Here is a 26,288-nt window from a genome sequence, read left to right on the forward strand (position 1 = left end):
AGGAGTTGTGGGTAGCAAGAAAATGAGATTGTCCTGCTGATTGGATGCAGACAAGCAATGAGTAATTCAAGCACTCACAGTCAAACAAACTGCTTGTGGCACTACTACTTGTACCCAATTACCAATTCAGAGAGAAAATAAAAAGCAGTTTCAGTAGAGTCAGGGTGGGAAATCTCCAATTAGCACCAATTAGTGAAGTTGCTTCCTACAGTGGAATTCTGGGGACATAAGAAAAAAATCCCATAATCTCCCAGAATGCCTGGTTGGAGCATTTATTTACCAGGTGATGGGACTCCTGAAGAATAACTTGATGAGGATTTGCGCCTATGGGACTTGAATACAGATACTACTTGGAACTTGCCTGCTCGATTTGACTGGTCAATCATAGGCTGTACTATTCTTCTTCTGGCATTAATAAACCTGCAACAGAATACAAAGAATAGAAGTCCTTTCATCAGCTTGCTTCTGTGTTTTGAGAACACCTCTGCTTTAACACTGACAGCATTTTAGCGTGGTGCAGCAATGTGTTTTGCATTGCATTGCTTTTTTAAAAGAGTATAATTTCACTTTAAAGGATTTTCTTCTAAGTGCTCTGAAATTGTACCTGGTAGCACACTTATCTTACTAGACAGTTTAAAGCTGGATTTGCCAGAAGGCTTTGAACAAGCAAATGTGACCAAAAACCTGAGTTAGAAGACAATGTTTCTTTAACGTCGAGTGGCTTGGAACCTGGTTAAAGTTCACAGGCTGGGAGCCTTCCCCCCCTCCCTTCCATCCTAAGGATCCAGCTATCCTTGCAGCTGGCCATAAATGAGGACCAGGCTTTGCCACTCTGTGCTTTCACAAGGTATCCTTAGGTCAGCAAAGCCATCAATTAGGCTGTCTGAAGTTTTATCACCAGCGCAGCAGCAATAAGTGCCGGCCCAGAAAGACTTCTGCTCTTCTGCAACTCCTGCAGTTGGAGCCCGTAAAGGCGGGGGTCGTTTGGAGGTCAGTGCCAGCTGGGGATGACCTCTGTGGCTGAGCTGGGACACCCCGTGCAAGGCAGCCGCCCGCCCCAAACTTGGGCACCTTTCAACTCGTTAGAAACCCCCAGCCACAGGTACATGTGGTTAATATTAGGCCCAAAATAACCCTTTTTCTTTTTTTTATCTCAAACCGGGGCGGTTGCCGCAGCTTGTGAGCACTGGTAAAGGCAGTTAGTTGGCTCTGGAGCCTGGATTTAATTTTGCTGGTAATCCAAAAATAAGTGCTTACATATTTCTTATTAGCTTAATGCGCAGCGATCCACATCGGCACAAGCTAAGCCAAATTAATTTCCCTAAAATAATTTTAAAACCTGCCTATTCACAGAATTTCTTTCAAAACAGGGCAATTTTCTATCACTCAGGAGCCACGCTTGTTTTTGTCCCCCCTCTTTGTTTTTGAGAACACTTTGGAGCCTTCGTGCAGGTTTTGTGTGCTATTTCAGAGCTCAGGCTTTCGGCTGGTGACCCTTAAGGAGTGCTAATGAAGTCGAATACTAGTGTTTAATCCTCTTCAGAAATACTAACATGCCCATCATCCAAAACAGCCTCCAATAATTGCCATTGGGCCCGATCCAGCTTACTGAAGTCTTTCAGTCAGTTAACTGAAAACTAAGTTCATCTGCTCATTTAGTAAATTGCTAGCCTTTATATAGCATCAACTCAGCAAGGCCTTTTGTTGGCTTCCCTCCTTCTTTCCCTCCCTCCCACCCCCCAGTTAAATTCCTCCACTGATAATAAAAGACAGTGGCACACCTTCGATTGCATCTTCTGTAATCACAGTCGTGGAAATTTCATTAGACAGATGCATAAATGCTACAAGTACCACTACAGTGCTCTTTTGCATCTCTGTTTACATCCAAAAGACATTCTTTATTCTTTAGGAAAAGTATAATTCAGTTGTCAGAAATGTCATCCTGCCTCAGAATTAGTCATGACTTCAGGTATTAAAATAAAAAATCAGACACAGTTGATGTACTTGTTTATTCACTTCTGACTGCAGCACAAGGAAGGCATTTCCTACCTCAGTGAGGTGATTTTGAAAGGTGTTTCCATCCCCAAAGACAAAGGTCCCTGATAGGACCTAATTTGCTGAGCTACTTTCCAGAACATTACCCCGCTGACCAAATGGAGCCTGACCCGAACCTCCTCCATCCAATGCACCTTTTATCAGCTAAAGTTAAGGCCAATAGAGATTAACAGGAAAGCCTGATAAGACTGTTTTCTCTCCTCCTATGAGCTTCTAATGGTGTATACAGATGGCAAGGTTTTAAAGAATGCAATGAACGCTTATTTAGGCCTGTAAAAAATCACAGACAACAGAAACATCCCCCCACACGCACACACTTTCCCCCTTACTAACCCCTTTTCTTCAATCAGGCCACTCTTCAGGGAAACCAAATTGCTTTTTCGTTTTTTATTTAAACCCCAACCACTTTTATTATTTACATCTGGTGGTCCCCTTATTTATGTCCCTCTCCACTTCCCTGCACACACACCCTGGCTCACAGGGCTGTGAGGCATTATGGGCCTTGGCTCTCAGCAGGAGAACTCGACACTGTCTTCAAACAAATAATTAAGGGGAAGGTTAAAGGTTCACCCAGAGGTCATATCTTTGGATACTCCTCAGAAAGTTTACATTAGCAAGAAATGGGTGCCCTCTGAAGTGTTCTTTCAATGGGCTCACACAACAAGGCAGAGCATTAAGAAAATTCTAAGTCCTGAAGGGTTTCAGGTGACAAATGCTTTACCTCCATGAGTATGCAGATGGGGATACTCCACTTTGGGTTTTGAAAACCCAGTCTTGCTCAGTCTTTTTCTCCAAAAGTGCTTGGCCTTATTTTATTCCAGTGATGTGAATAAAGCCAGCCTTTCACTGTGAACTCTATGTAGAGGCAATTTACTAGTTGTTTTGGAAATGGGAGTTAAAGCCCTAATAGTGAGTCCCCCAGTCTTTGTTTCCCTAGAGAAAAAAAACAGCTATGAAAGTAAAACTTTTTTTATTTGTCCAGTAAAACTTGCAAAAATAGTGCTGGGTTTGAGTTCTGTTTTTATTATTTTCTTTTGCACACACGGGTAACTGCTGGTGCAAATGATGTCCTCTAGACTATCAACACTTTGTTGGAAGTAAAGACACACCATAATATGCTTAGAAAGACATACGAGCACAGAGACTTTAGGCATCCAAATGATTTTGAAATTCCATTTTTATTCCTGCTCTGAAAAATCTTGTCCATACAAGGCATCAGTTATATCCATTAACGGGTATGTCTGAAAAAATATATATGAAATTATTTCTATTTGCAAAATTTCAGGGGCAAAAAGGACATACCTTTCAGGTGAAGCTAAAAATCAGATCCTAGTTTCGTTAGCAGCAGCTAGATCATGTTATGCATCAGCACAACTGGTAGACAAGGATACAGAATGCAGCTGTTTGTGGATTATTATATATTCTTTATACTGCCTCATAAATACGTACAGTGCATAATAGAGATGTAGAAACTACAGTCCCTGCCCTAGCCTTTACCTTTTTGAGGGCTTCTTTTTATACCTTAGGGAGCCATCTCCAGGGCCAAAGTAAAGCAAAACAGAGCCTTCAGTTGGTGTGTTGCAGAAACACTGTGATGTTATTTTGGCACAAATGCCTTCAAAAGGCATTAAGAGACAGGTGAAAAAAGAGAACATCAATGCCATTTTCCCCAGCATTATTTTGAACCCTATAAATGAAGAATTCACAGATCTGCTCCTGACTCTAATTGTCTGTTTTGTTCATACCCTTCGCCCAGAGGCCAAAGATTGAATGGCCTGAAAAGAAGAGTAAAATCTATCAAGACATGGATTTCTTTGTCATCCTTCTGTTAATAGCAATTCCTATTATTTGGATGATAGCAGCAGTTAGAGCACTCAGTGATGCTCAGTCTTTCTCCACCCTATGCTGCACAAGCACACCAGTCAAGAGAACTCGGGGTCTGAACAGATTTTCAGGCAAAGCCTGGGGGATAGGAGAGATGCCTTCTCCCTGTTTGCAAAGGAGAATGGAGACAGAAGGAGATTAAGTGACAAGGCCAAAGTCATACGAGAGATCTTTGGCAGAGCCACACACCCAACATAGATTTCCTCAGTCCTCTTTCAGCACACTACAATCTGCTATCCATATGCTATCTTTCCTTTGTTCCCTCATCTTAGCAGTCAGGCACACTGGCAGGGGACTGCAGAGAGAGCTCACATTGCCACTGTTTGTGCCTTACCTGCTGTGTAGATAAAGACAGGTCATCAGCCTCCAGGGTTGTGAGGCGATACCTTCACAAACTCTACATTCATATGGCACTTGGTCCTCATTCCAGAATGATAAACGAGGTGTGTAATGCTGAGAAATACATGTTGTTGACATAGTACGTTTAATGAAAATCTCACTTCCAGCATTTTGCAAATGACAGATTACCAACCTCCCTTATTCAAATAGCCATTTGAATTGAATGAAGGGCTCTTGCATCTTGTATTTTTCTTTAATTGCTACCTAAAGCAGCCACCTATATTTCCTATAGCCAGAGCCTGTTTTTCTCACACCAGTAGTTCCAGTCACTTTTGTGGGAAAATTTATGAAAGATCAAAATCTGGCTCAAAACGCACAACAACATGGACTTTAAAAAAAACAGTCATTCCATTTTTATCTGCTTCCAGCAGAAAACCAGTAGAGCAGTAAAGGTATACTAGTGAATATGCAGTCTAGTCGGATAATTTGGTAGCCCTACTCCTAATTGGTTCCTACCATTTCTAATTAGCATGACAATATAATCTAAATATATGCATTTAATTGCATCTCTTCAAATAGAGCCTTGGTTTTCTTTGTCCAAAATAAACATGAATGCTGCATTTTACCAGAAGTCCTGTAATTCATCTTTGTTATATTTTTATCATATTTTATCTCAAGTCATATCAAACGATGTTAAACTTACATTTACATAATACATTTTATTTTTACTATAAATAATATTCAGATAAAATCACAGAGATATATTCCTACAAAGTGCAAAAGTGAATAAATAGCAAATTGAGATCTCTCAGTCTGCTTGTTCAGATCTGGCATATTTAAAATTAACTTTGCTGTTGTTTTCACTGTCTTTTTTATACACACTGTACATGTATTTCAAAACACTGAGGCCACTCCATAACTGAACCTGAGTAAAATTAGTTCTTGAAATGAACTGTTGGTGGCTGTACTGACTGGCAATCAGAATTAGAAACATCTCTAGTTTTATTCTATGGCTATCATGGAAAACTCACTTTAAGTAAGTAGGGTCACAACAGGTCATATTTCAGGAGGATGAAATGCATGAAAGCTTAGGAAACTCCAGTTCATTCCCACCTTAGGGTTTAAATCTGAACTCAAGCAGAGAGTGGTATTTAACTCCAGTCACTTGTCTATGTGTTTAATATCTTCTGTGAGATGGAACTGGTGCAAAACTGAACCGGTCCCCCACAGCAGAGTATATCACTCCCTCTGAGAAACTGAGGAACGTAGAGCCACCACATACAACTCAAAGCTTTCACTATCAGTGTCTAACCTGTATTTCCTCTTAAATTGAGGTGTTAAAATACTGCACTTATTTAACAAACCAGCCACTGAGTAAATGGGTTCTCAATTCTTTATGTGAAAAACAGAAATAAGCAAATTTGTGGGATGAATTCACAATCAGTTCTCTAAAAGAATTAATGAGAAGGAAAGTTGTTACTCAATTTAGATCTTAGCCCAAGAAGACACTTCTGCTCTTTTGCTTGAAAACTGCAGAGATACTGAATGAATGTTGTCACAGGCTTAGTCATACAAATAATATAAGTAAAAGTAACAACAATAATGTAGGGGTAAAACTGTTAATTTTGTGTCATCTGAATATAAAGCCTAATTTTAAAATTTTTTAGGTACCCAAAAGAACAGCCTATCAAGGTTTTTCAAAAACTTGCCAAATCTAGATGAGAAGCTTGGCTCTTATTAAACACAGGTAAAGGGACCTGAGTTTGATGAATAAATGGGGTTTAAGCACCTGCTTCAATGGTTTGCTGAGTAAGGGCACAAGAATGCATTCTAAAAAAATAATTCAAATGTTTTCACCTTAGATGGGAAAATAAATCTTTGCCTAAATGATATTTCAGCACTTGGACTATGAACATGTCAGTATTTAGCTCAAGAGTATATACTACACTGATCCCTTGTTGCCCAAGAATGTCCTAATTTGGAAGGGAAAATATCCCATGAAATGTTGTATCTAAGTCACAAAAAATGTTTTTATAATAGAAAATATAGAAAATGACTTCTTTCCCAGGCTGAAAGAATCATTTCAGAGGTCTTGAGCAGATCAGAGCAGTGTGAAAGAATGCATTAGAAAAGACTGATTTGCAGAAACACTTTTATCAATATACTGCCCCCCTACCTTTACAGATCTCTTTTCTATCACCCAAACTTTTACCTGAGCAAGTAAAATCCAGTTATCTTAGTTTATTTAACTTCTCCCTCCAATATGTATTCTAAACTGTCAGAATTAGGTTTAGGTGCCCTTCTGTATATATGTGTACAAAATTAGTCGAAAAAGCCCTTGTTTATGCTCCACTAAATCTATGCTGCACCTGGTTACCACCTCTTATTTGAAACATTCTTTATAGGAAATTTAAAAAGCTGAGTTAGCCGCCTGGAAATGAGCCATCTACATAAGGCTTCCCTAAGTCATGAATATTGAGAGATGGAGTCACTTACATGACTGGTTTTGAGAGGAAGGAGGGACAGGCAGGTTTATTCTCTAACAAAAACTTCACATAGTTTTGGACAGTCTCATAAAACAAGGAGGTGGTTACAGACTTTAAATTTTAAGTTTAAATTGACTTTTTAACGTTAATTTAGACATCTCACATCTGTCAAAGATGTGATTCAGAGGACTTAAGTCAACGACCACATTTGGTGAAGAGAAGGCTCCAGAAGATGAGGGAGAACAACCAAACTGGGTGCCTGAGGCAGCCTGAGGCAGGCGTTAACCATCCCAAAGACCTCTGCTGCATCTTGTATGTTTATGTTGGAGCTCCTAAAAATATATTATGCCACTGGGAGCTGCCAATTGCTGGAAATCATGGATTTGCCCATCCCGTAACTGTGAGACTGTCCTAAAACATCAGAAATTTCAACAGCGCTCTTCCTGGTGTTTACTTTGTGAGTCTTTCAGTCATTGCACCACATTTTCAAATGGATCTTCTCAGCCACAAAATCTATAAACTGACTTGAAAAGATTCACACTTAACCATTGTCTCCTGGAGCTGGGACCTCAAGTTAACATGAAATAACACGAGTCTTGTGATAAAATCATGGGAACTGGCAAGATGGGCATCTATTTACTGCAGAGAAAATCTGTCTCGTTAAACATGTAACTCCTGGTTACCAGGTTACCTCCTGGGAGCACAGGGAAATGGTTTGGCTCTGCCAAGGAAGGACCTGCTGCCTGCTGTGGAGCACAAACCCTGGGAGCTGCCCTGCCTTTGCTCCCGGGGCAGGAAGCCTTTTCCTACAACGAAGGCAAGAGTCCAGGCGGCCCAGGCGCGGTCGGGGCTCCCTGATGCTCCCCAAGCACCTGGAGGCCCCGTGGCCACCTGGCTCTTCTGCCAGTTTGCCCCAGCGCTTCTATCAACCTCGCCACCGGCCCAGGCCCGCTAGGTCCTAGCGCCAAAGCCCAGGCCAGCCGACGCTCAGACCGGTCCCCGGTAACGCTGGCAGCACAAGTACTCCTGCTCTCTGCTGCAGAGCGGGGCTCACCCCGCGTTTCTGCCCCTGGTGCCCCCCTCGGGGAGGCCTCCCGCTGTGCGGCTGGGCGCCATGAGGTGGGGCCAGAGCGCCGCTGCCGCGCCGGGGCCGTGGCCGCTGCCCCGGGGCAGGGCCTCCGCCTGCCCCGCAGCCGCGGAGCCTGCACCCGCGGAGCCGTGGCGACGGCGCTGTGCGGCCCGGGGCAGCAAGCACGGCGGGGCACCCCAGCGCGGGTAGGGGTACGCATGGCTGTTACCGGGAAGGTGGTGAGGCGTTCCGTCTGCACACCCGCCCGGGCCCCCGGGTGGGCACGGGTCTCCTCACCGGCTCTCGGGAGCCCCCCGCTTGAGTAAGAAATTGTCGCCCCTCGTCCGCCCGCTTTGCAGTTCTCCCGATCTCACCTGAAGCCACACAACACACACCGGAGGTGGCTGTTGCTCTTTCCCGAGTGCCATCAGGTTATTCACATACGGTTATTTATCATGCACAGTAAAAATGATCTTTTAAAGATACTTGAAAGGAAGGGAGGAGACAAACAGACATACTTCCTTAGCTATTCATATCTTACAGATAAAATGCAAAGTCAATAGACATAAGCTGTAGTATAAAACCTCATCCTGTACTTGATTTATTGCAGATGGGAATCAACTAGAAACTGAATCACTTTGAAATTTTTACTACTGACATTAAAATTCCAGGTTTGTATACATATGTCTTGTGGAGATGCTAAATACAATTTTAGCTAATTTGGCATGTGCTTTGATTTGCTAGCACTTAGACATCCATGCTAAAGGTAGATAACAGATCTATTAAATCCTAAGTAACTCATGCATTTAAAGATGTGTTAATTTATCATCTTAAACTCACAGGGAAGGATTTTCAAAACTAATGAGGGTCCAGCAGTCTTGAAAACACAAGCAGCTTATCTAGGTTCTGACACAGGAGTTGAGGGGCCTAGTTTAGGCAACTTGTACTAAGTGTATGTTTTGAAGAATATCACGTCAAAGTATTTTACACATCTTTCTGTTTCAAATTGGTTTTTTTAGCCAATTCTAAGCTGACCTGAAAAAAAAAGAGTTGTCAACAAATTTAACATCTGTTTAACTTCCCTGATCAACTTAGATTAAGGCACTAATTCTCCTTCTTAGTTTTCAGTGGAAACTACCTAAGTAGCAACTTGCCAAAAATGCATAAAGGTGTTTAGCAATTATGTACTGGGTACGTTTAAAGAGATCAAGGTGCACTCACATGTCCTGCGCTATGGATATCTCTGATTAGCTTGTCATCTACTCTGAAGAAGATGTAGCCCAACTCTCCTATACTATGTAACAGGCCAGCTGTTAGCTGTCTGTCAAGCACCTAAAGTGGACAAGTAGTCCAGGAGCAAAAATGTCACTCCTTTGATCTGGCAAGGAGCAGCTGCTGATTTATAGAGTAGGACTTTGTTCTTCCGTTCTATTTTACTTTCTTTCCTAAGGCAGAACCACAAAATCCAGCAGAAAAAAAAAAAAAAGTGCCGTTCTATGCAACATCAACAAGCTCTGACAACTGCAACAGGGTTTTTCTTGGCCCTAACAAAGCTCTCAGGCATCTCCTTTGACTCTCACCTTTCTTTTTTTTTTTTTTTCTTCTTTTTGCAATGCGGTAGTTATTGTTTAATTCAGCTTCTGTAAATGGAATGGACTGTGGCCAGCAAGCCTGGGGCATAAACACACCTGTATGAAAGAAGCCTTATTGTAGCAACCATCTACAACCAACCTGCACATGCACTACCAGTTTGTGAATTCAGAAGGAATGTTCCATTTTCCCTGACAGTAAATTTTGCCTTAAGATAACAGTTTTGTTGTACCCACTGTCCCATCTTGACTGTGAAGCTTGTGCACTTTTTCATTATTATTAAAATCTGAAGGAAAAAAGTATTTTTCTACCTGTCAACCAGCAGACCTCAGGAAATTGGATACGAAGAGCCTACTTTAAGAAAAACACAGTCAAAATATATTTATAGAAATACACTGCTGAAAGTTTGAAAACCACTGATTCTAAAGATGTCTGTTCTGTTTCAGAGACAGCAATGCAGCTGCAGCCATCTCCAGCTTATACTGGTACAGATTCTTCTCAAAAAAAAAAGCTTTTTTGCAAAACAACCACTCAGAAAGACATAGCATTTGATGCAACTAACCAGACTGCAGCTTTGCCAGTCCAGAGTCAATGCTCTGTTCAGTTCTTTTCTTAGAAGGTGCTGAGTACATTCTGTGGGTGATCAGTCACTACTCAGGCTTTTAAACTCCTACCTCATCCATTGAAATAGCAAGGGAGTTTTCCTTTATTTCCTTTCTGATCTGTTTTCCAGTTTACTAGCTAAAAAACAAATATGCAGGCCACAAGAAAAGGCTGCAGTATAACGCTGCTGAGCAGGAGAGGACTGCCCTATGTGTTTATGGATGGGGAAGGGAACCACACAGCAAGCTGTGTTTTTGACCCTGGTATGTTTCTATGTACATGCTGTCTTCACACTTCTTTATGCTGTAACTTTAAAAACAGACAAAAAGGATTACAAAAACAAAGATGGGAAGAGGTGAAGATGGTGGGGGAGACATCATGACTGCAAGATCTTTTGCATATATGTTAGCTTGTGGAAATAAATAAGAACTATTACAGCCAGGGCCCTAAGGGAGGCAGGAAAATGATGATGTACAGGATAGTATAAAATGATATATTAAAAACTGTGCTGTCAGTGGAACAATAGAATATTAAGCAAAAGTCCATAATAATTGGCAGATATTTAGCTGTAGACATCTTTCTCTAGTTGGTGGGTATTAAAGTATACGTGAGAGGAAAGAGAACTAGTTAGGCAATTAGAAGTAATGGGCATAAATAATACACTATGTATAAATACATCCTCCCCTCTCCCATGTTATAGCTCTTATCCAGATACACCTAATCACCTCTCAGTAAGTCATACCTACATGCTGGTATCCCTTGTGTTTTGCTCTTTGCACTGTCTGGTTACTGGAGATTCTGCTTATGTAAATCTTCTTTCTCTCTGTAAATGCAGAATTGTGTTCATTTTTTCCCTTTAATAATTCTAACACTGGTGGCAAGACTTTATTAAATCAGACGGTCTAATGGCTTAGTAGCTAAAGATGTGTCAACACCGCAGACACCATGAGACTGCAGCCTGCCATGTTATGGAATATGTGCTCCGCAGTGACTGAAGGTATTAAGAGCATAAATGTTATATAGATTTTCCCTACGTCATACTAGTGAAGTTTTTAATCTGTCTCATCCCATTTTGCATTCTCTGTATCTCACAGGAATGAGGGGAGAATGGTCTAAAAACATTTTTTAGAGTTTGTTAGTATAGGTATGTGCTTCATGTATCGTTGCATCTTAGTTACTGTAAGCCAAACTGCTTTGGAATCACGGAATGATAAAATTAAAACACCTCTCTGGGGCCATTTCCTCAGCCTGTCACTCCATATCCCAGGATCCTATACTGTCTGTCCAGTGCTTCGTCTCCCCCGACCTACCGTATTGTTGATTCTGCAGAGGAAATTGCAAAGTACAGGTGGCAAGTCAGCAATAAAGTTTGCTGGTGCTCTGCTAGGGTCCTAGATGGCCAGATACGCTATGACTGAGGACACTTATGTGAATGTTACACCATATCAGTTCTCTCTTTTCTCTCTGCTGTTTCCATTCTTCTGAATAAGTCAAAGACAGAAACCAGGAAGGCTTGAACTTTCTGAAGCACATGAAAGGTTGGATATCCCTGATTTCAGTGCTCAGTTGGCTTTTGGGCAGAGAAGAGCATTGGAAGAGCCTATAATCAAGTGCACCACATTTCAATTGCTGGCTTCCTTAGCTAAAGAGAGGACTATTCATGTGTTTTTTCTTTCCTCTGTTAAAGGTCAGGTAGCTGGAAAAGTGTCTCTTAATGTAGTCACTGCCACTTAAATATCTCATGTGAGAATTAAATCATACTCAAAAAGAAACTTGAAACAGCATATATTTCTTCAGTGAAAACTGGCCAGTTCTGTAATGTGTTCTACTATTCTATATTTTGCATACAATTGAGATATCTGTTGTGAAATGAAACCCAATCTATATAACTTATCTAATATTTATTTTTCTTTATGAGAGAAGTTTGGAAACTCTGTGTGTGATCTTACATAATTTTAATAACCGGTTGCTGATGGATTTCAGTATTAACTCTGACTGTTCTGACTGGTAAGGTGCTGAGGTTTAATTTTCAGGAGAATTTCACTAATTGTTCCAGCACTGCGTAGGGGTGAAGGCATCTAAGAATATGTGTATAAACCTGCATTTGAGCCCACAGAACTGGTAATTGCAGGGCTGTACCCACCAGCATTGATCATTTCAGCCAGGTCTAGTAAAATGCTCAGATGTATAGGAAAATTTTCAAGATTTTCAAGCCCTATTATCAAAACCATCATAGGACCTTTAAAGCCAATCTTAATGTGCAGTGAAATTATGAGGTAGAAGGTGACACTAGCAAGTGGATGTTGACAACAGTGCCTAAATTGTAGGTGATCTGCTCCTGAGAAAATTCCTGTCTCTGGTTAGATGTTCCAGGAATCACCAGAAGGTGGACTTAGATACCTAACTACGTATTTCGGTTAAAAAAAAAAAGCCCTCACTTAACACTGAAAGTACCTAAATTCTTTAGGCATGTAGATGTCTACTTTTTAGCACCCTATCTCATCAGCATTTTTGCTGCTGTGTATATGCTTATGCTAACAGCAAGTTACTTATGCCATTACCATGCTCTGTCTCTGAGTTAGAGGAAGATACTTATGTCCAGTCAGGATTCGTATGGATCCTTTTAGTGAGACAGACATCTCAGAACACGTCTGTTCTTTCTTATAGCAACACAGATAAAGATCTCTTTCCTTTACAGCTGACACTGTAATTATTTAACTATTTATCTGGAAGGAAGGAGATCAAGTTTTGCCTCCTTATCCTGCTTGATTTGGAACAAAGACTTGAGCATAGGTCCATCACATCCTAAAAGAAAATCTGAATCACTCATGTATTCACTACAGTGAACAAAGCCCTTTCAGTTCTCATTCTGAAGGTGCCCCACCTGAAGTAAGTAATTATACAGTCATAATTAACTAGCATTTAACTCTCACACATCTGAAGTTGGAGCCTTAACCAAGCAACGGTACAGTCAAACCCTTGTTCTTATTTAATTTTGTTCTACTGACTAGTCATTACATACACAACAGAACTGGCAGTAGGGAGAACAAGAAAGGCATGATGGTGAAGAAGAGTAAAGATGGAGCATTATGTTCAATAGCCCATTGATTGGGAAACTCAACTCACTTGGAACAGTTAAGACATTGATTTAAATCAAGACTAAGAGAAGACCCGCAAACATATATTCTATTTAACAAGTGAATTTTCTAGCCAATGAGCCATTGAGTATAGCACTCTCTCTACCCCATTCTCCTCTTCTGTGTGAAGCTTGGTATGGCTAATGTATGACAAGAACTTTGGCTGGATTTGGCCTCTGTCGAGATAAATTGAGGCAAGGCTGATTTTGTGTTGAAACTTTTGTGTCACTCTGGAACACATTACTGTCTAGTTATCACCATATATGTATTGTAAATATAATAAATATGTAAATACATGAACCATATTTGTGTTTCTACTCCTCTGTGGAGGCCCTTTCCATCTAACATAACCATGGGCATGGCAATACCTCACTTTCCAGTACTGCTAGGCTTACAATTCCAAGTTTCTTAGTTATACTCAATTCTGAGCAGTTTTGTGCATGTTCACCAAAAGAAACAAGTACATGTGGACCAAAAGTTTGTAGGTATCTTGGGACTGGGCAGCAGCTAGATAACAATGCTGGAAAATTCAGTGATAGCTAAAGATTAGCTTAAACTAAACTTTTCAGGGTTTGTGCTTGACACTCAAATGCAACTCAAATGATGTACATATCTAAGAGATACATATATATTAATGAGGAAATGTCTTTTAAATGTATTACAGACATCTTCTATTGTGGCTTAGCTCGTTTATAAGACAAAATTATAATAATACTTTCATAAGAAGTTCAAGCAAAGTTTTAGAATAGCTTTAACCAACCTTTGAAAGAAACACAGAAGTTAAGGTAAATAGAAACATTACGTAAAACAAAGAAAGTCTGTGAAAAGAGAAGAAAGTGCCCAAATTCACAGAGAGCATCTTCAAGCAAAGTGGTTCAGCATTGTGCTTGTGTGCATAAGAATTTAAAAATAAATTTATTAAGAAATTATCTATAAATAGAATAAACCCAAAGTTTTAATTCTAATTCAGAGTCCAAACTGAAGAAAACATAGATAATCAGTAGTTAGAGGAGGGAAAGTTACTCTTTGTTTTTCTCACTGTGAATTATTAAAATATGAATGACATGTACATTCCTAGGAACAACACACATTTTTAACTTGATAGTGAAAATATGGTAATATTTAATTATTTTAGAAATCAAATATGCCTTTATACATGTAAACTTGTAAACTGTCATCCATGTAAAACAGAGTAATAAAAGCAACAAATGCAGACACCCATTCAGATTAATTAATAGAGTTAGTTTCAGTTCCTTTCCTTGATCCTTCCTCAGTTTTTATGTTCAGTCTTTCCAATGTGACTATATTATCATCTACAAATTTTTTGGCATCATTGTAATCATAAAAAATATAAAGTATATCTTTATAAGCAACATGAGGCTTAGTGGACCCCAGTAATGTCACATATGTTTTAATCTTAGTAAATTCTAGCCTAAGACAGCATAGCCTGTGGTGTCTCACCTGAGTTTTCAGACACATTTCAGGAAATGCATTAGCTCTCTAAGTCAGTGAAATAAACACAAATATAGTGGTCAGTAACCAAAGAAAAATTTAGCACTCTAAATGGGTTTTGACACAAGCCTGAGTTGAAAAACCCAGCGGTACTTTGTGAATGTCCCTTAACCACCAATCAATTCTACTGAGATGAGTGGTCCAATTAGTTGGCTAATTTTTGATGCCTGATACATGTATTCACAGTCAAGAAAAAAAAAAAAAAGAAATCATGTATCTAGAGGACCACTCTTCCTTTGGTCCAAGAAACTAGGGTCTACAAACCAACAAATATGAGAATATCATAATGTCGAATTCCACATCCTAATCTGAAACAAAAATCTCGCAGTTCCAAATACTTCATTGCTAGGACAAATTTGATGCAAAGATGTTCAGCTAAGACAGCTGATTACACTTCATTTTCAGGTGTAAATACAGGTAAAATTTGGTAAGTGAAGATTTGTGTGGACATGTTTCTCATCTAGACTGAAAACTCATTTTGTCCTGCCAAATTTATCCCAAGTGCTACCTAGATCATGCTCTGGTTTTCCAGTATAGCACAGTTCTATAATAACTGCTTAAGCATGCCATACAGTATTAATCTTCCTTGTGAACTCAGTCCCAAACCAGTTTCCATGGAGAGAAATTAAGAGGTATGTACAGGCAAAGGAGAAAATATATGGCTAGCCAATGATACAGAAAGGCTCTTTAGATACAGAAGGGCTCTTTAGATGGCAGCTATGGCAGAGAGGAAGGATTTTTCAACTGAGATTGAAGATCTGAGGGGAGGACAGCATTAGACAGTAGAGAAGAGAATATATAAATATATAAAAAGAGACATTTATGATGAAGTAGGTTTTGACATTGTTTTAAAAAAGGCAATTTTGAAATTGATCTAGAAAAGAATGGTGGAAGGCTGCTGAAGTGGCCAAAGAAGGAAGTGATTTTGATGTGCATGTGAGAAGGAAGCGATTTTGATGTGCATGTGAGAAGGAAGCATCAGCATTTGACATATGGAGGGGGAGAAGAAGGACTGGAAATAAGAGTTTTGAGAGAAGGGGACTACAATAATCAAGGTGAGAAGAGATGAAGACAGAAGCAAAAGAGATGTCTTGTGGAGGTGGAGAAAGGAAGAGAGTAGGCACTGGAAGTGTGAGAGAAAGAGCAACATTAGGAAATATGTGTGCATTTTGGGCAGTGGGTATAAATGTATGAGTAGTCCTAGAGGAGTACAGAGGAGTAAGATTTATATTTAAGAATGTCTGAGAGAGTAATGTTGCTCTAGGTTCACTGTCAATTTTTTTACCAGATTGTAAACCTATCTATATAAAATGATACCATCTAAAGCATGAACTTCTTTTAAACAATGCTCTGCTTATTGTAATAGTTTGTTAACCAAGCAATCTCTGCAGTAGCTGCATCTGTGACTTATTCCATCTCATCAGTAATTTTAACTCTCGCATAGTCATTATTGTGAAGCTTTTCACAGTATTTTAAAATTACAACTGTACTTTCCTCCCAGTTCTTGAGTTCCATTTTGTTTGCATGGACTATGCATCCTTTAATGTCTAAATAATTTGCCCTAAGAATCATCACAACATAGCTGTACTTCATAACAGGAGACATGAATATGGTTTTGATAAAGCTCTGCAATGTTTATTAAAAATCAACAAAAAAACCCCAATAAAACAATATAGCTTTAAACAGTTTGTGATTATCTATAATCAGTATCTTTCTCCATAATACAGTCCAAAAATACAAGTCCTGAAATAGTGTGCATCTGTGTGAAAGGGTGGCCACTACATCTCATGAGTTGTTTAATCCTCATTGTTTGTTGCGTATGGAGCATGGAGTAGGCTTTTACTTATGACTGCTATAAACAGTGCTTGCCTGCCCTATGACTTTCCAAAAGACCACAGGATGCACAGTAAAAAGCTTGATTTCTCTAAGCAACAGTCATTCAGACTGACAGCACCCATTAATTTACTGGAGACTAAACAACAAATATAAAAAAAGACAAAAAAATACTCAACTGTTGGATTTACTGACTCCTTGAAGGGCAGCTACACTATCATTACCACCAAGTGCATACAACTTAGGCTTGATGTTAGCCTACTCAAAATTACTATTTGCTATGAAGGTGTGGCAAAGCAATTTATAAAACGATGGGGTAAAAGTAAGAGAAGCCCAATTAAAAGCTTTTTCTTTCTTTTAAGTGAGAGTGAACAGAGTAGGACTCTTACAGTTTGATCCACTTATTATCTTTGTACATTTGTCTTTTTAACAACTATTAACTGATTAGATTGCCCTTAGAAGTAATCGTGCATTTTTAGATAATTGTATCATTGTGGTTTCTTACTGGGGAAAGGTATCACATCGAAACACTTAAGACAGATAAAACCAGATGGATGTAACTGTTTGTCTATCCATCTCTCCACTCAAGTAGCCTTTGGGTATTTATAGAGAATTTAAAGCAGTGGTGCATGTCATAAACAAAAGGGAATTTTTTAAAGAAGGAAAATACACTTAATTACATAGACGTAAAAATTATTTTGCTGTCAACATCCACAATATCGATGATACAGTCATGTTGTGTAACCGTTCCTATGAAATACTAGTTCTCAGAACTGTAATGAGTTGCTATTAGAGAAAGCAGGGATGTATTATTAGTATCCCCACAGAATTATCTTTTAAATTATTTATACATGCAACACTTTCACATAATGGCAGTTTTAAACTCAAGCAAACAAAGCAAACCACACAATAAAGAGAGGAGAAGAGAATTGTACCAAACCCCTTTCTGAATGCATGTAGTTAGAAAGGACAGTCAAACAAAGTAATCAGATTTTGTTTCCTACTCAAATCCTCATGAGGTTTGCAATAGACAGCATCAAAGCTTTCTGGGGTTGTATCACCTTGATAAAGGATTGAATGGCACTGTCTCTGTTTTATGTCTTACATCTAAAATGTAAAGGAATGCAACCTTATTTGTCTGGTACAAGTATACTTATTGTCTTTGAAATTCCACAGCAGACCCTCCACAAAAAGCTTAGCTATCAGAAGGGTGCAAATAACACCAGTCTTGTGTTACTCTTATGTTCATCCCCTAGGCTGTGGTGCTAGGTTTGCACAGGAGCTGGGAGGGCAATGGGGATGATTGTTGTCTTTATACCTTATGCATTGCTGATTCTTCTTTCCACACTTGCTTCACTAATACACGGGGTAATGATTAACACTTTAGGAGTCAACACTTTTCAGAAAAATTGAGATGGAATGCCCTTTTTTCAAGATAAAGACAATTTCAGCCAAACTCAAGTCTGCTCAGTGCAGAGAGTATTTGGATGAAATTGCAGAGAAAATAGCTCAGACTGAAGGCTCTAATGATCTCCTTCTGGTCTTAAACTGTTTGCATTTATGAACATATAAAGATCATCCTGTTCTTCACTTTCCATTAACCAATCTATGGAGTTTTGTCTTAACCTTCAAAACAAATTCGAGCTGAAATCATTGCCATATTAATTTACTGAGCAGCTAAATTTAGTTAATTTAAAAACAAATTTCTACCCCACAAAAAGGAAGAACATGCATATGGCATGTTTTCCCCCCCCCTTCCCTCCAAAGGATTATGTAGCTAAATATTCTCAGCTTTTTGTCAGTCACAGTACAAACAGGTTTTAAAAGTATCTGGTTATTCTGAGTGCCTCTATTTTTCTGGCCATTTGGATTAAGGTACCCAAAATAAACACACAATGAAAATGGTGGCCTTCTTTTTAAGCAAAATGACCCTTACATGTACTAAAAACCCTAATCTGACTTATGCTACTTCAGTTGCACACCAGTACCCTCATCGATTATCATGGAGTTACATTAGTTTAAAATCCAAGTAACTGAGTAGCGGATCAGGTCCTATAGTCAGACATATGTTTTCCACTAGATAATGGCTACTTATATATTTATGAATTTTAAAATGCTTTCCAATTCAACTAGCATTGTTACTATGTGCAGGAAGTAAAGAAGTAAATTGCAACCAAGCTTTCAGGGGTTTATTCCCTCATGAAGCACTTGTACTGCTAGTGTCAGGGGAGGGCAACTGTGTAGTGCCCACTACATAATAAATGACACTGTTGAATATTCTTAGAGTAACTACTGTGTGTGTGTAGTTTTAGGGACAGAGCTATTATCTGTTGGGTTTTACATTTCTAAATACCATACCATCACTTCTTTAACCCAGTTTCACTGAAAGTTTCAAGGAGTTTACAATAATTGGTACTCTGATCTATTCTGTCCTGATCACCCATAGGAACAGGGAGTACTTACAGGGCACTAAACAGCTTTCAGGTAAATGTGTAACTCCAGTGTCAACTGGAGTTATGCACAGAGACTTAGAGCAGAAATTGTATATAGCTCTCCATTCCCGAACATGACAATCATAATAAACTTTAACCTTGACAGTCCCTGCTCTCCTCAACCACAGCTAAAAGTGTGACACACATTTATACCATCTAATGAACCAGACGTTAAAAGAAAGCCACAGATCTATACCAATAGATTATCAGGAAGAGAAGTGTGAATACTTGCTTATTGTACTATCATGGTAGTTATAGGAAAGACCTAATACATCATCATCCTTTGGCAAGAGTAGGGGATAACCTACCAGTGGCGGTCCCACCAGCTACTAAAATAACAGCTTGTAAACTGCACAGTGCAAACGTGTAATACAAAATCCTAGGAGCCAGAAACTCAGAATCATTGTGAACCTGGAAAGAGAATGATGGATGCTTATTTTACTCTTTGGTGACAACACAAAGGAAGGACAGACTATGGATTGAAGTAGGGGTTTGGTTTCAAGTGAATTGTGTCTGGTTTCTGAACCTGTCACATATTCTCTTTATTAATGTGTAATCAATTAATTGTAGGTGATGACTCTAATTATGAAAAGAAGTGAGAGGGTATAAGACTTGCTCTTTCAGAAGCAAGTAAGTAAAGAAGGAGTAGGAGGGAGTGAAGTTTAGAATTTATTCTTTTTCTACTAACACCTCCTCCAAGCCAGGGAAACCACCAGCATGGAAATGATAGCAACCTATAGCAGATAGTGGTCAGTAATGAATACGTATCACCGTAATGAGCAAGGGCAAAGTAGGAAACTCTGCTTTTGCTATGCCTCGGAGACATATTCCATGCTATCCCTACAGTTTTACTAATCATCTAGCCCTTAGTCTACCTGATGCTCAGTTTCCTATCAGTTAATGATATTCTTTCCTCCCCACCTCACCTCTCATTTTCCTTTTGTTGTCATGATACAATTTCTATTGTTTTTGTGACGATTTGACTGTGATGGGCATAAAAGTATCTAGACACTAACATAGCCATACATTTACACTGCACAGGACTTACCTTCTACTGAGATTTAATGATGGTGGAAAGCCTGATTGCATTAGCTACAATTACTAGAATATGGTTTGCAATTTTTTCTGCAATTGTTATTCATATGTAACTTTTCCGAAATCTAAGATTTTTGTGTGTGTGTGTGGGGATAATTAGCCCAATATTTAAGAATTCTAATCTCATATTAATGCTCTATCAAAACACATATTTTCCTGTGAGCTAAGAATGGCTGGATTTCACTTTTGATTCTCGAAAGAATGTTGTTGTTGCTGCAGGATGTGCAATGGAACATAAAAGAGCATTTTACCTCACTATTTGAATTGAATGAGTTTTTTCCTTCTTCTCTTTTTCTTTATTTTTGTGTGTTTAATTGATTATTATTGTCCAGGTTGTTTTGCTTTTTTTTTTCTTATCATCTTTATCTTCTCCTGTAAGTGTGAATTTACTGATTTTGGAAAATCAACAAAAAGGAAGTTGTCCTCATTCTGTGCTTTTGATTTCCTATATTTAATTTCTAAATAAAAAAAAATAGATGTTTTCAACTTCAGGACCCCCCTCTTAAGTGACTACTAAAGAGGATGCCAATTAATTCTGACTGTTTGATGTGTATTCTGAGGCCCACCAATTCACCTCTCACAAGCCACAAAACAAATGGTGGTAACTGACTTTTGGCAAGTACTAATATGAACTGGACCAGAACTCAGGGCTGAAATTGCAAATGTTTTTATACGTGAAAAACTTCCTTATCCATGGGATAAACACTGGACCAAAGTGGTAGACAGACAAATCACTATGTCCTCATGACTGTCTAGGTTAATGGCTCCCTCAGAGAAAGGGAAGACAGCAAAAAGAAATCCAACCCAGTAATCAGAAAGAAAATTAAAAATCGACCACTGAAAGTGGGAGAGCACATCATACAGGGAAAAGAGGAACTTACTGTATTTCCATAGTGTGTTCAGAAAAGTGGGACATCTGAAGTGTTTGGTTGGGCAAACCAACATTTTGTGTTGAAGAAGTGGGACTTAAAATAGAGCACAATAAAATGTGAGATCTTCACTATCATGGTTGAATAGGAGCTATTAGAGCCCCTGGTTAGAAAAGAGAAGATTGTTGATGTAGACTTCAGAAACTGTGGCAGCAGGCAAAACAACTATTTCTGTCTATTAGGATGAGAAATATATAACCTTCTGTGCATTTTGGTTCATCTCAGCACTGTGTAGTTTTTATCCAGGCCTATTTTCATGGACTTATTTTAGATACGTATCCTATTAAGCAAATAAACTTGAAATTCTTTGTAACAAGTGGTTCATTTGGAAAAAAACAAAACAAACCCATCAACTATCTAATGAAAACCAAGGAGGGGAACAGCAAAGTCAATCCACTTTGGCTCCCAGTGGAATAACTAAACTGCCAGAGTCCAACAAAAGAACAGTAAGCAGAATTAGATATTAGGATGAAATATTTCATTGTGATCATGGCAAGGCACTGACAGGTGGTGCCAAGAGAAGATGCTGCTGCCCCATCCCTGGCAGCGTTCAAGGCCAGGTTGAATAGGGCTTTGAGCAACCTGGTCAGGTGGAGGGTGTCCCTGCCTGTAGCAGGGTTGTTGGAACCAGATGATCTTTAAGGTCTCTTTCAAACCACACCTTCCATGATTTTGTGACCCAGCAGTTTTCAGGGACCTAGTTCTAGGCCTATCACAGGAATCATAAGTCTGATTTTCCTGGGTTTGCACTAGGTAAAGTATCTCAATATCTACAAAATTTCTCTTAATTTACTTTGGGACAAGCAGCGAGTGTCATCAGACCAGTATCTCCCCAGATTTTGTGTCATATTTTACAGTAATGGAAATTGCAGGCCCAGTCAATACTTGGTCATGGAGGAAAGTTATAAGTGGTAAACATCAATGCATCTGTTTTCTTTTTCTTTTAGAGAATTTTTTCTTACATATACTTCAAGATTATAAGTAAACAAATTCTTTTAAGCAATTATAATTTCATTGTAATGACATTTTTCTTAACCTGGAGATTCATTGCAAAGGTGAAGAATGTTTTCTGAACTGTTTGACAATGATGTAATTTGGTTGTTTTACAGTGGATGGAGACAAGAATGTTGGTATCCTTTTCTGAGCATGCCAGTGTAAGCAAAGAGTACTCTGTTTCCACTGAGACAATTCATGTTTCAGGTAGCTTGCATCCCCATAAATGACTGTTTCTTGGGAGTAAGTTGCTGTATAGAGTCAGGGCCAGAGTAAGCTATTAAAACCAAGCATCAAGAAAACATGGATAAGGGTATTACTGGAGGAGAGTCTGTGAAAATATTTCCCCTCTGTATCATCACCATAGTGTTATATCCTGCATTACTACTGTACCATAGTTCATTTAAATTGGTAAAGTCATTAAATATACTGCAGATCATTCATATGCCTCAGAATTACTGGAGTATGCAGTCACAAAATCTGTGCCCTGAGGTTACCATAAAATACCTATATCAAGTACATGTTTTGTAGTATGGCTTACAGATGTGTCTGCGATTTCACATAGCGGTGAAGAGTATTGAGGACTGTAACATTTCTGTGATGTTACAGGTGATGCCGCAGGTATCTGCAGTCACCTGCTATTCTTTCCATGTCATGACACGTGAAGAAAGCAAGAGATGGGCAGAAATTGCCAGTCTTTCAACTTGTCTACAAAGGTCCTTTCCTTCCCAGTTTGCAGGAAACTCTACCATATCTTTATGTATTGCCCTGCAGATGCTGTCTTGGTAACTTATTACAAGTGCTATTTGAGGGCTGATTAAAAATTTAGAATTGAAATGTGTGGAAAAACTCCAACTCTTTTCAACAAGCTTGGAAATGGGAACATGGACAATCAGAAAGAGACTAAATGAATGAAACCCCTCTGAAAACATGATCTTAATCCACCAGCCTCCAACCACTGCTTCACTTACATTATATACATGGTGCTCAAGTATGACTTTCTGGGAAAGTCAAAAATGAAGCAGCAAATAAAATTTATATTTAGGAGAAAAAGATATTTTAAAAATTGGTTTTATATTATTTTTATGCTTCCCCACCTATCATATTTTAATGCTATTGTATTGTATTTTATCTTGATCTATAATATGTTGTCATATAACACAAAAATATATTAGTATGAGATTCCAAAAAATAGCTTTTGCTGTTGTTCACCAAGTTACCTTTACTAGTTTAGTGTTTAATTACTTAGTGTTTTAACACCTCTGTAAAAGCACACAGCTCCACCTCAGTGTTACAGTCTGGTGACTGCACACTTCACATGGTAAATCCTTTTGGTGACTTCACTGCTAATACTTATTGTCAGAAAGACTGTGAGGATCTTGTCAGGTGATTAAATAATTTAGGCTACAGATTTCCAAAGCTAACCATGTACCTAGAACAGACATGTGCTTTGTGGTACTTATAAAAGCAGGTAAGCGCCATTTGAAATTGACCCACTATTAAATGGACGTTGTCTACAGTGAGCTTCACATCTCACAAGGAGCTTCTAGAAACTGCTGAATTATGACTGATAATCCTACAAATTAGGTGTCCTGGACTATAGTTCTCAGCAAAAGGAAAACCAGACACTTCTGAGTGGAGCTGTAGGAAAAAATTTCAGTGAGCATCATCACATAAAACTAATATAATATCACATTTCAACAGAAAAAAAAGCAAACCTCATCCCAGGTTCATGGAGTGATTCTGAACTTATCTTTAATTTTGCATTGCTGTCATGTCATATTTCAAAGCTGAAAGAAATGTTATAGCCAAACTGATGCTCAAACCACAGTATTGCTTCTGGGTTTGTCTGATTTTTGGAGAGAAACAAAATTTTATTCTTAAGTGGGAGTTTTGACATGTAAAAATAAACATTAAGTCATGTGGCTGAGGAATAAATCTCCTCAGAACTGCTTTTATGCAAACACGACCCTCCAGAACCTCGATGTGCCAAAGACTGTTGAGACTTGCTCTCCCTGTTTTAGCAGTTTACTTAAGTGTGTGCCTGTCTATAAGCAAATGGATAACTTTACGAACATGACTGAGAGTTAGGCAAGTGCTATGACAGACTAAAAAAGTTAGGTCTCATCTGAAGAATGGGTCTTGAGAGTGTGTGTTCCTGAACAAGTCAGCCAACAGTCATCTTGGCTTCTTAACTGATCAAGCTGTTTCATCCTTTGTATCAACCTTTGGTTAAACTTAGCAATGGGATACCCAGCAAGAGTGAAAATTGTTGTTTCTAAATAAAATTATTTTAGCTTATTATAACTAAGGAAATAGACATCCATAATGAATTTTCTAAAATATCTTAAACTAAAGATTCACCTCAGGAAAACCACCCAAGAGAGTAAAGTCTGAGAAATGAGGGATGAAAAATAAAGCTAAATGTATAAGAAGCAACCAAGAAAAGGCCATATCTGGAATTGAATGACAGGCTTTTTCCCTGAGTTCAGCCCCCCATATCTGAGTAATGAGACCTTCAAGGGATCAGCAGGACTCATCTTTCCCTCTAGAAAGCGATGTTGTTCTATGGAGAAATAAAATTTGAACTACTGTGCCTTCATTTCTCTCCTTTTAAAGCTCTCATTGACTGAACTACTTGGCTTTAGTAGGCACTGAAAATTTAAAGTTGGGAGAGAGAAAGACATAATGGAAAACATAAATGGACAGACCCACCAAATTCAAGACCTTCACAAAAGAGTACAGTGTTAAGGAAGTTCCACATAGTTGTAAATTTAATAGAAAAATCCTAATTTATTTTTGAATATATGAAACAGAAATACTCCCAGTGTCTTCCAAAGCACTTACTGGCTGGCTTACAGGATACTGTATCCATCACCATGAAATATATAATTTTTTGAAATGCAGTGTCACTTTTAAAATGTATTTTTGCCATGTAAAATGTAATTTCCTCCCTACACAGAGAAAACTGCCTTTATAAACTCTCAGGCTTACAAATGAACAAGGTCAGACAATGTGTAAAGAGCTGTAGAAACTTTTTGGGTGTTGATTTATGTTGAAACAAGGAAGTGAAATACAGCATATTTTATGTTGCCTGATAAAAGACCATAAACCCCCCTTCAAAATGCACTGTTTTGAAACCCACAATGAAAAAAGAATTTTTTATAAGGTTTGCCTCAGTGATAGTCTTGGCCAAGAAGAGATTTTTACTATGCAAGTGTAATATGGAATTTTGACTTGAGAAACTCTGTATGGACTGTGTTTTACATCAATCATTGAATTTAGGTAAGGAATACAGAAAAAAAAATAATAAAATGAGAGAGCCAGTAGAAATAAAAGAACAATTGCAATCTATTTAAAGCACCAAGCACATTCTAGACTATAATTTTTCTGATTCTGCATAAATGCTCTTCTGTGATGATCCACATTTTTTAATTTCTTCTTCTATTGGCAGTTTTTAAGATGAAATGTAGAATTTTCTTGTTTCTGCCCTCTTTAAATTAACCCATACTGGGCAGAAGGTTAACATCAATCTCTTACGATTTTATTTGTTTTAAGTGGATAAGAATAAAAGCACATAAAGTGTAATCTAAATCTTCAAATTTCTCCCAGTGCTCAGTTTCACCTGTAAATTGCTCTTTTATCATTGGTAACATTGAACTAATGAGCTCACCATCCCAATTTTATCCTCCAAATAACAAAACCAACAACAACAACAACAAAGAAGACAGCTGAGTTTTCAGACAGCTGTAGAAAGGTCTACCATTCTGGATTATTCACTATTGCATACTAGTCACTAGACACAACTGCCTCTTTGAAAATTCTGACTCAGGAAGATTTTTGCCAAGCAAGCATTCCTGATTCTTCATTGACCCACATCTTGAGTACATAAACCACTTAATACAAAGGGAATATAAAACACTCTTGGTATACTCCTTGTTTAATAGGTATTGTGGGCTTTTGTGTGCATGGAGTGGGGACGTGATCACACAATGTGCAGAACATCCCCAAATCAGCTTTAGTCATATTTTTCTGAGCAGAAAGATTTTACCAGAGCATGTGCCCTTTGGGGATGTTATGTTCTTCAAGCACTTCTATTCCACTTCACTTATTTTTGGTGACAGGTTGTAGGAAAAGCTAATTCTACCTTTACTTTTCCATTGGGCCAGACTTTCACTTGTGAAAATCACTTTGGTATAGTTATGCTGATTAACTATTATAATGTTAATTTATGCTGTTTGGTAAGGTGTCTCAGTGTCCTGGAAAACACC

General features: G+C 38.6%; 1 protein-coding gene across 5 annotated transcripts in view; it reads right to left on the reverse strand.

Annotated features, from left to right (window-relative positions):
* Positions 1–26,288, reverse strand: part of MEIS2 (Meis homeobox 2) — a 173,949-nt gene that overhangs the window by 6,205 nt on the left and 141,456 nt on the right. For all 5 annotated transcript variants that reach the window (XM_013129084.3, XM_013129083.3, XM_031049090.2 and 2 more), the window contains one exon: positions 362–420. In XM_013129084.3, coding sequence (XP_012984538.1) covers positions 362–420 — 59 coding nt within the window. The remainder of the gene's footprint in view (positions 1–361; positions 421–26,288) is intronic.

This window comes from Melopsittacus undulatus, chromosome 4 (assembly GCF_012275295.1).
Source record: "Melopsittacus undulatus isolate bMelUnd1 chromosome 4, bMelUnd1.mat.Z, whole genome shotgun sequence".
Taxonomy (NCBI): Eukaryota; Metazoa; Chordata; class Aves; order Psittaciformes; family Psittaculidae; genus Melopsittacus; species Melopsittacus undulatus.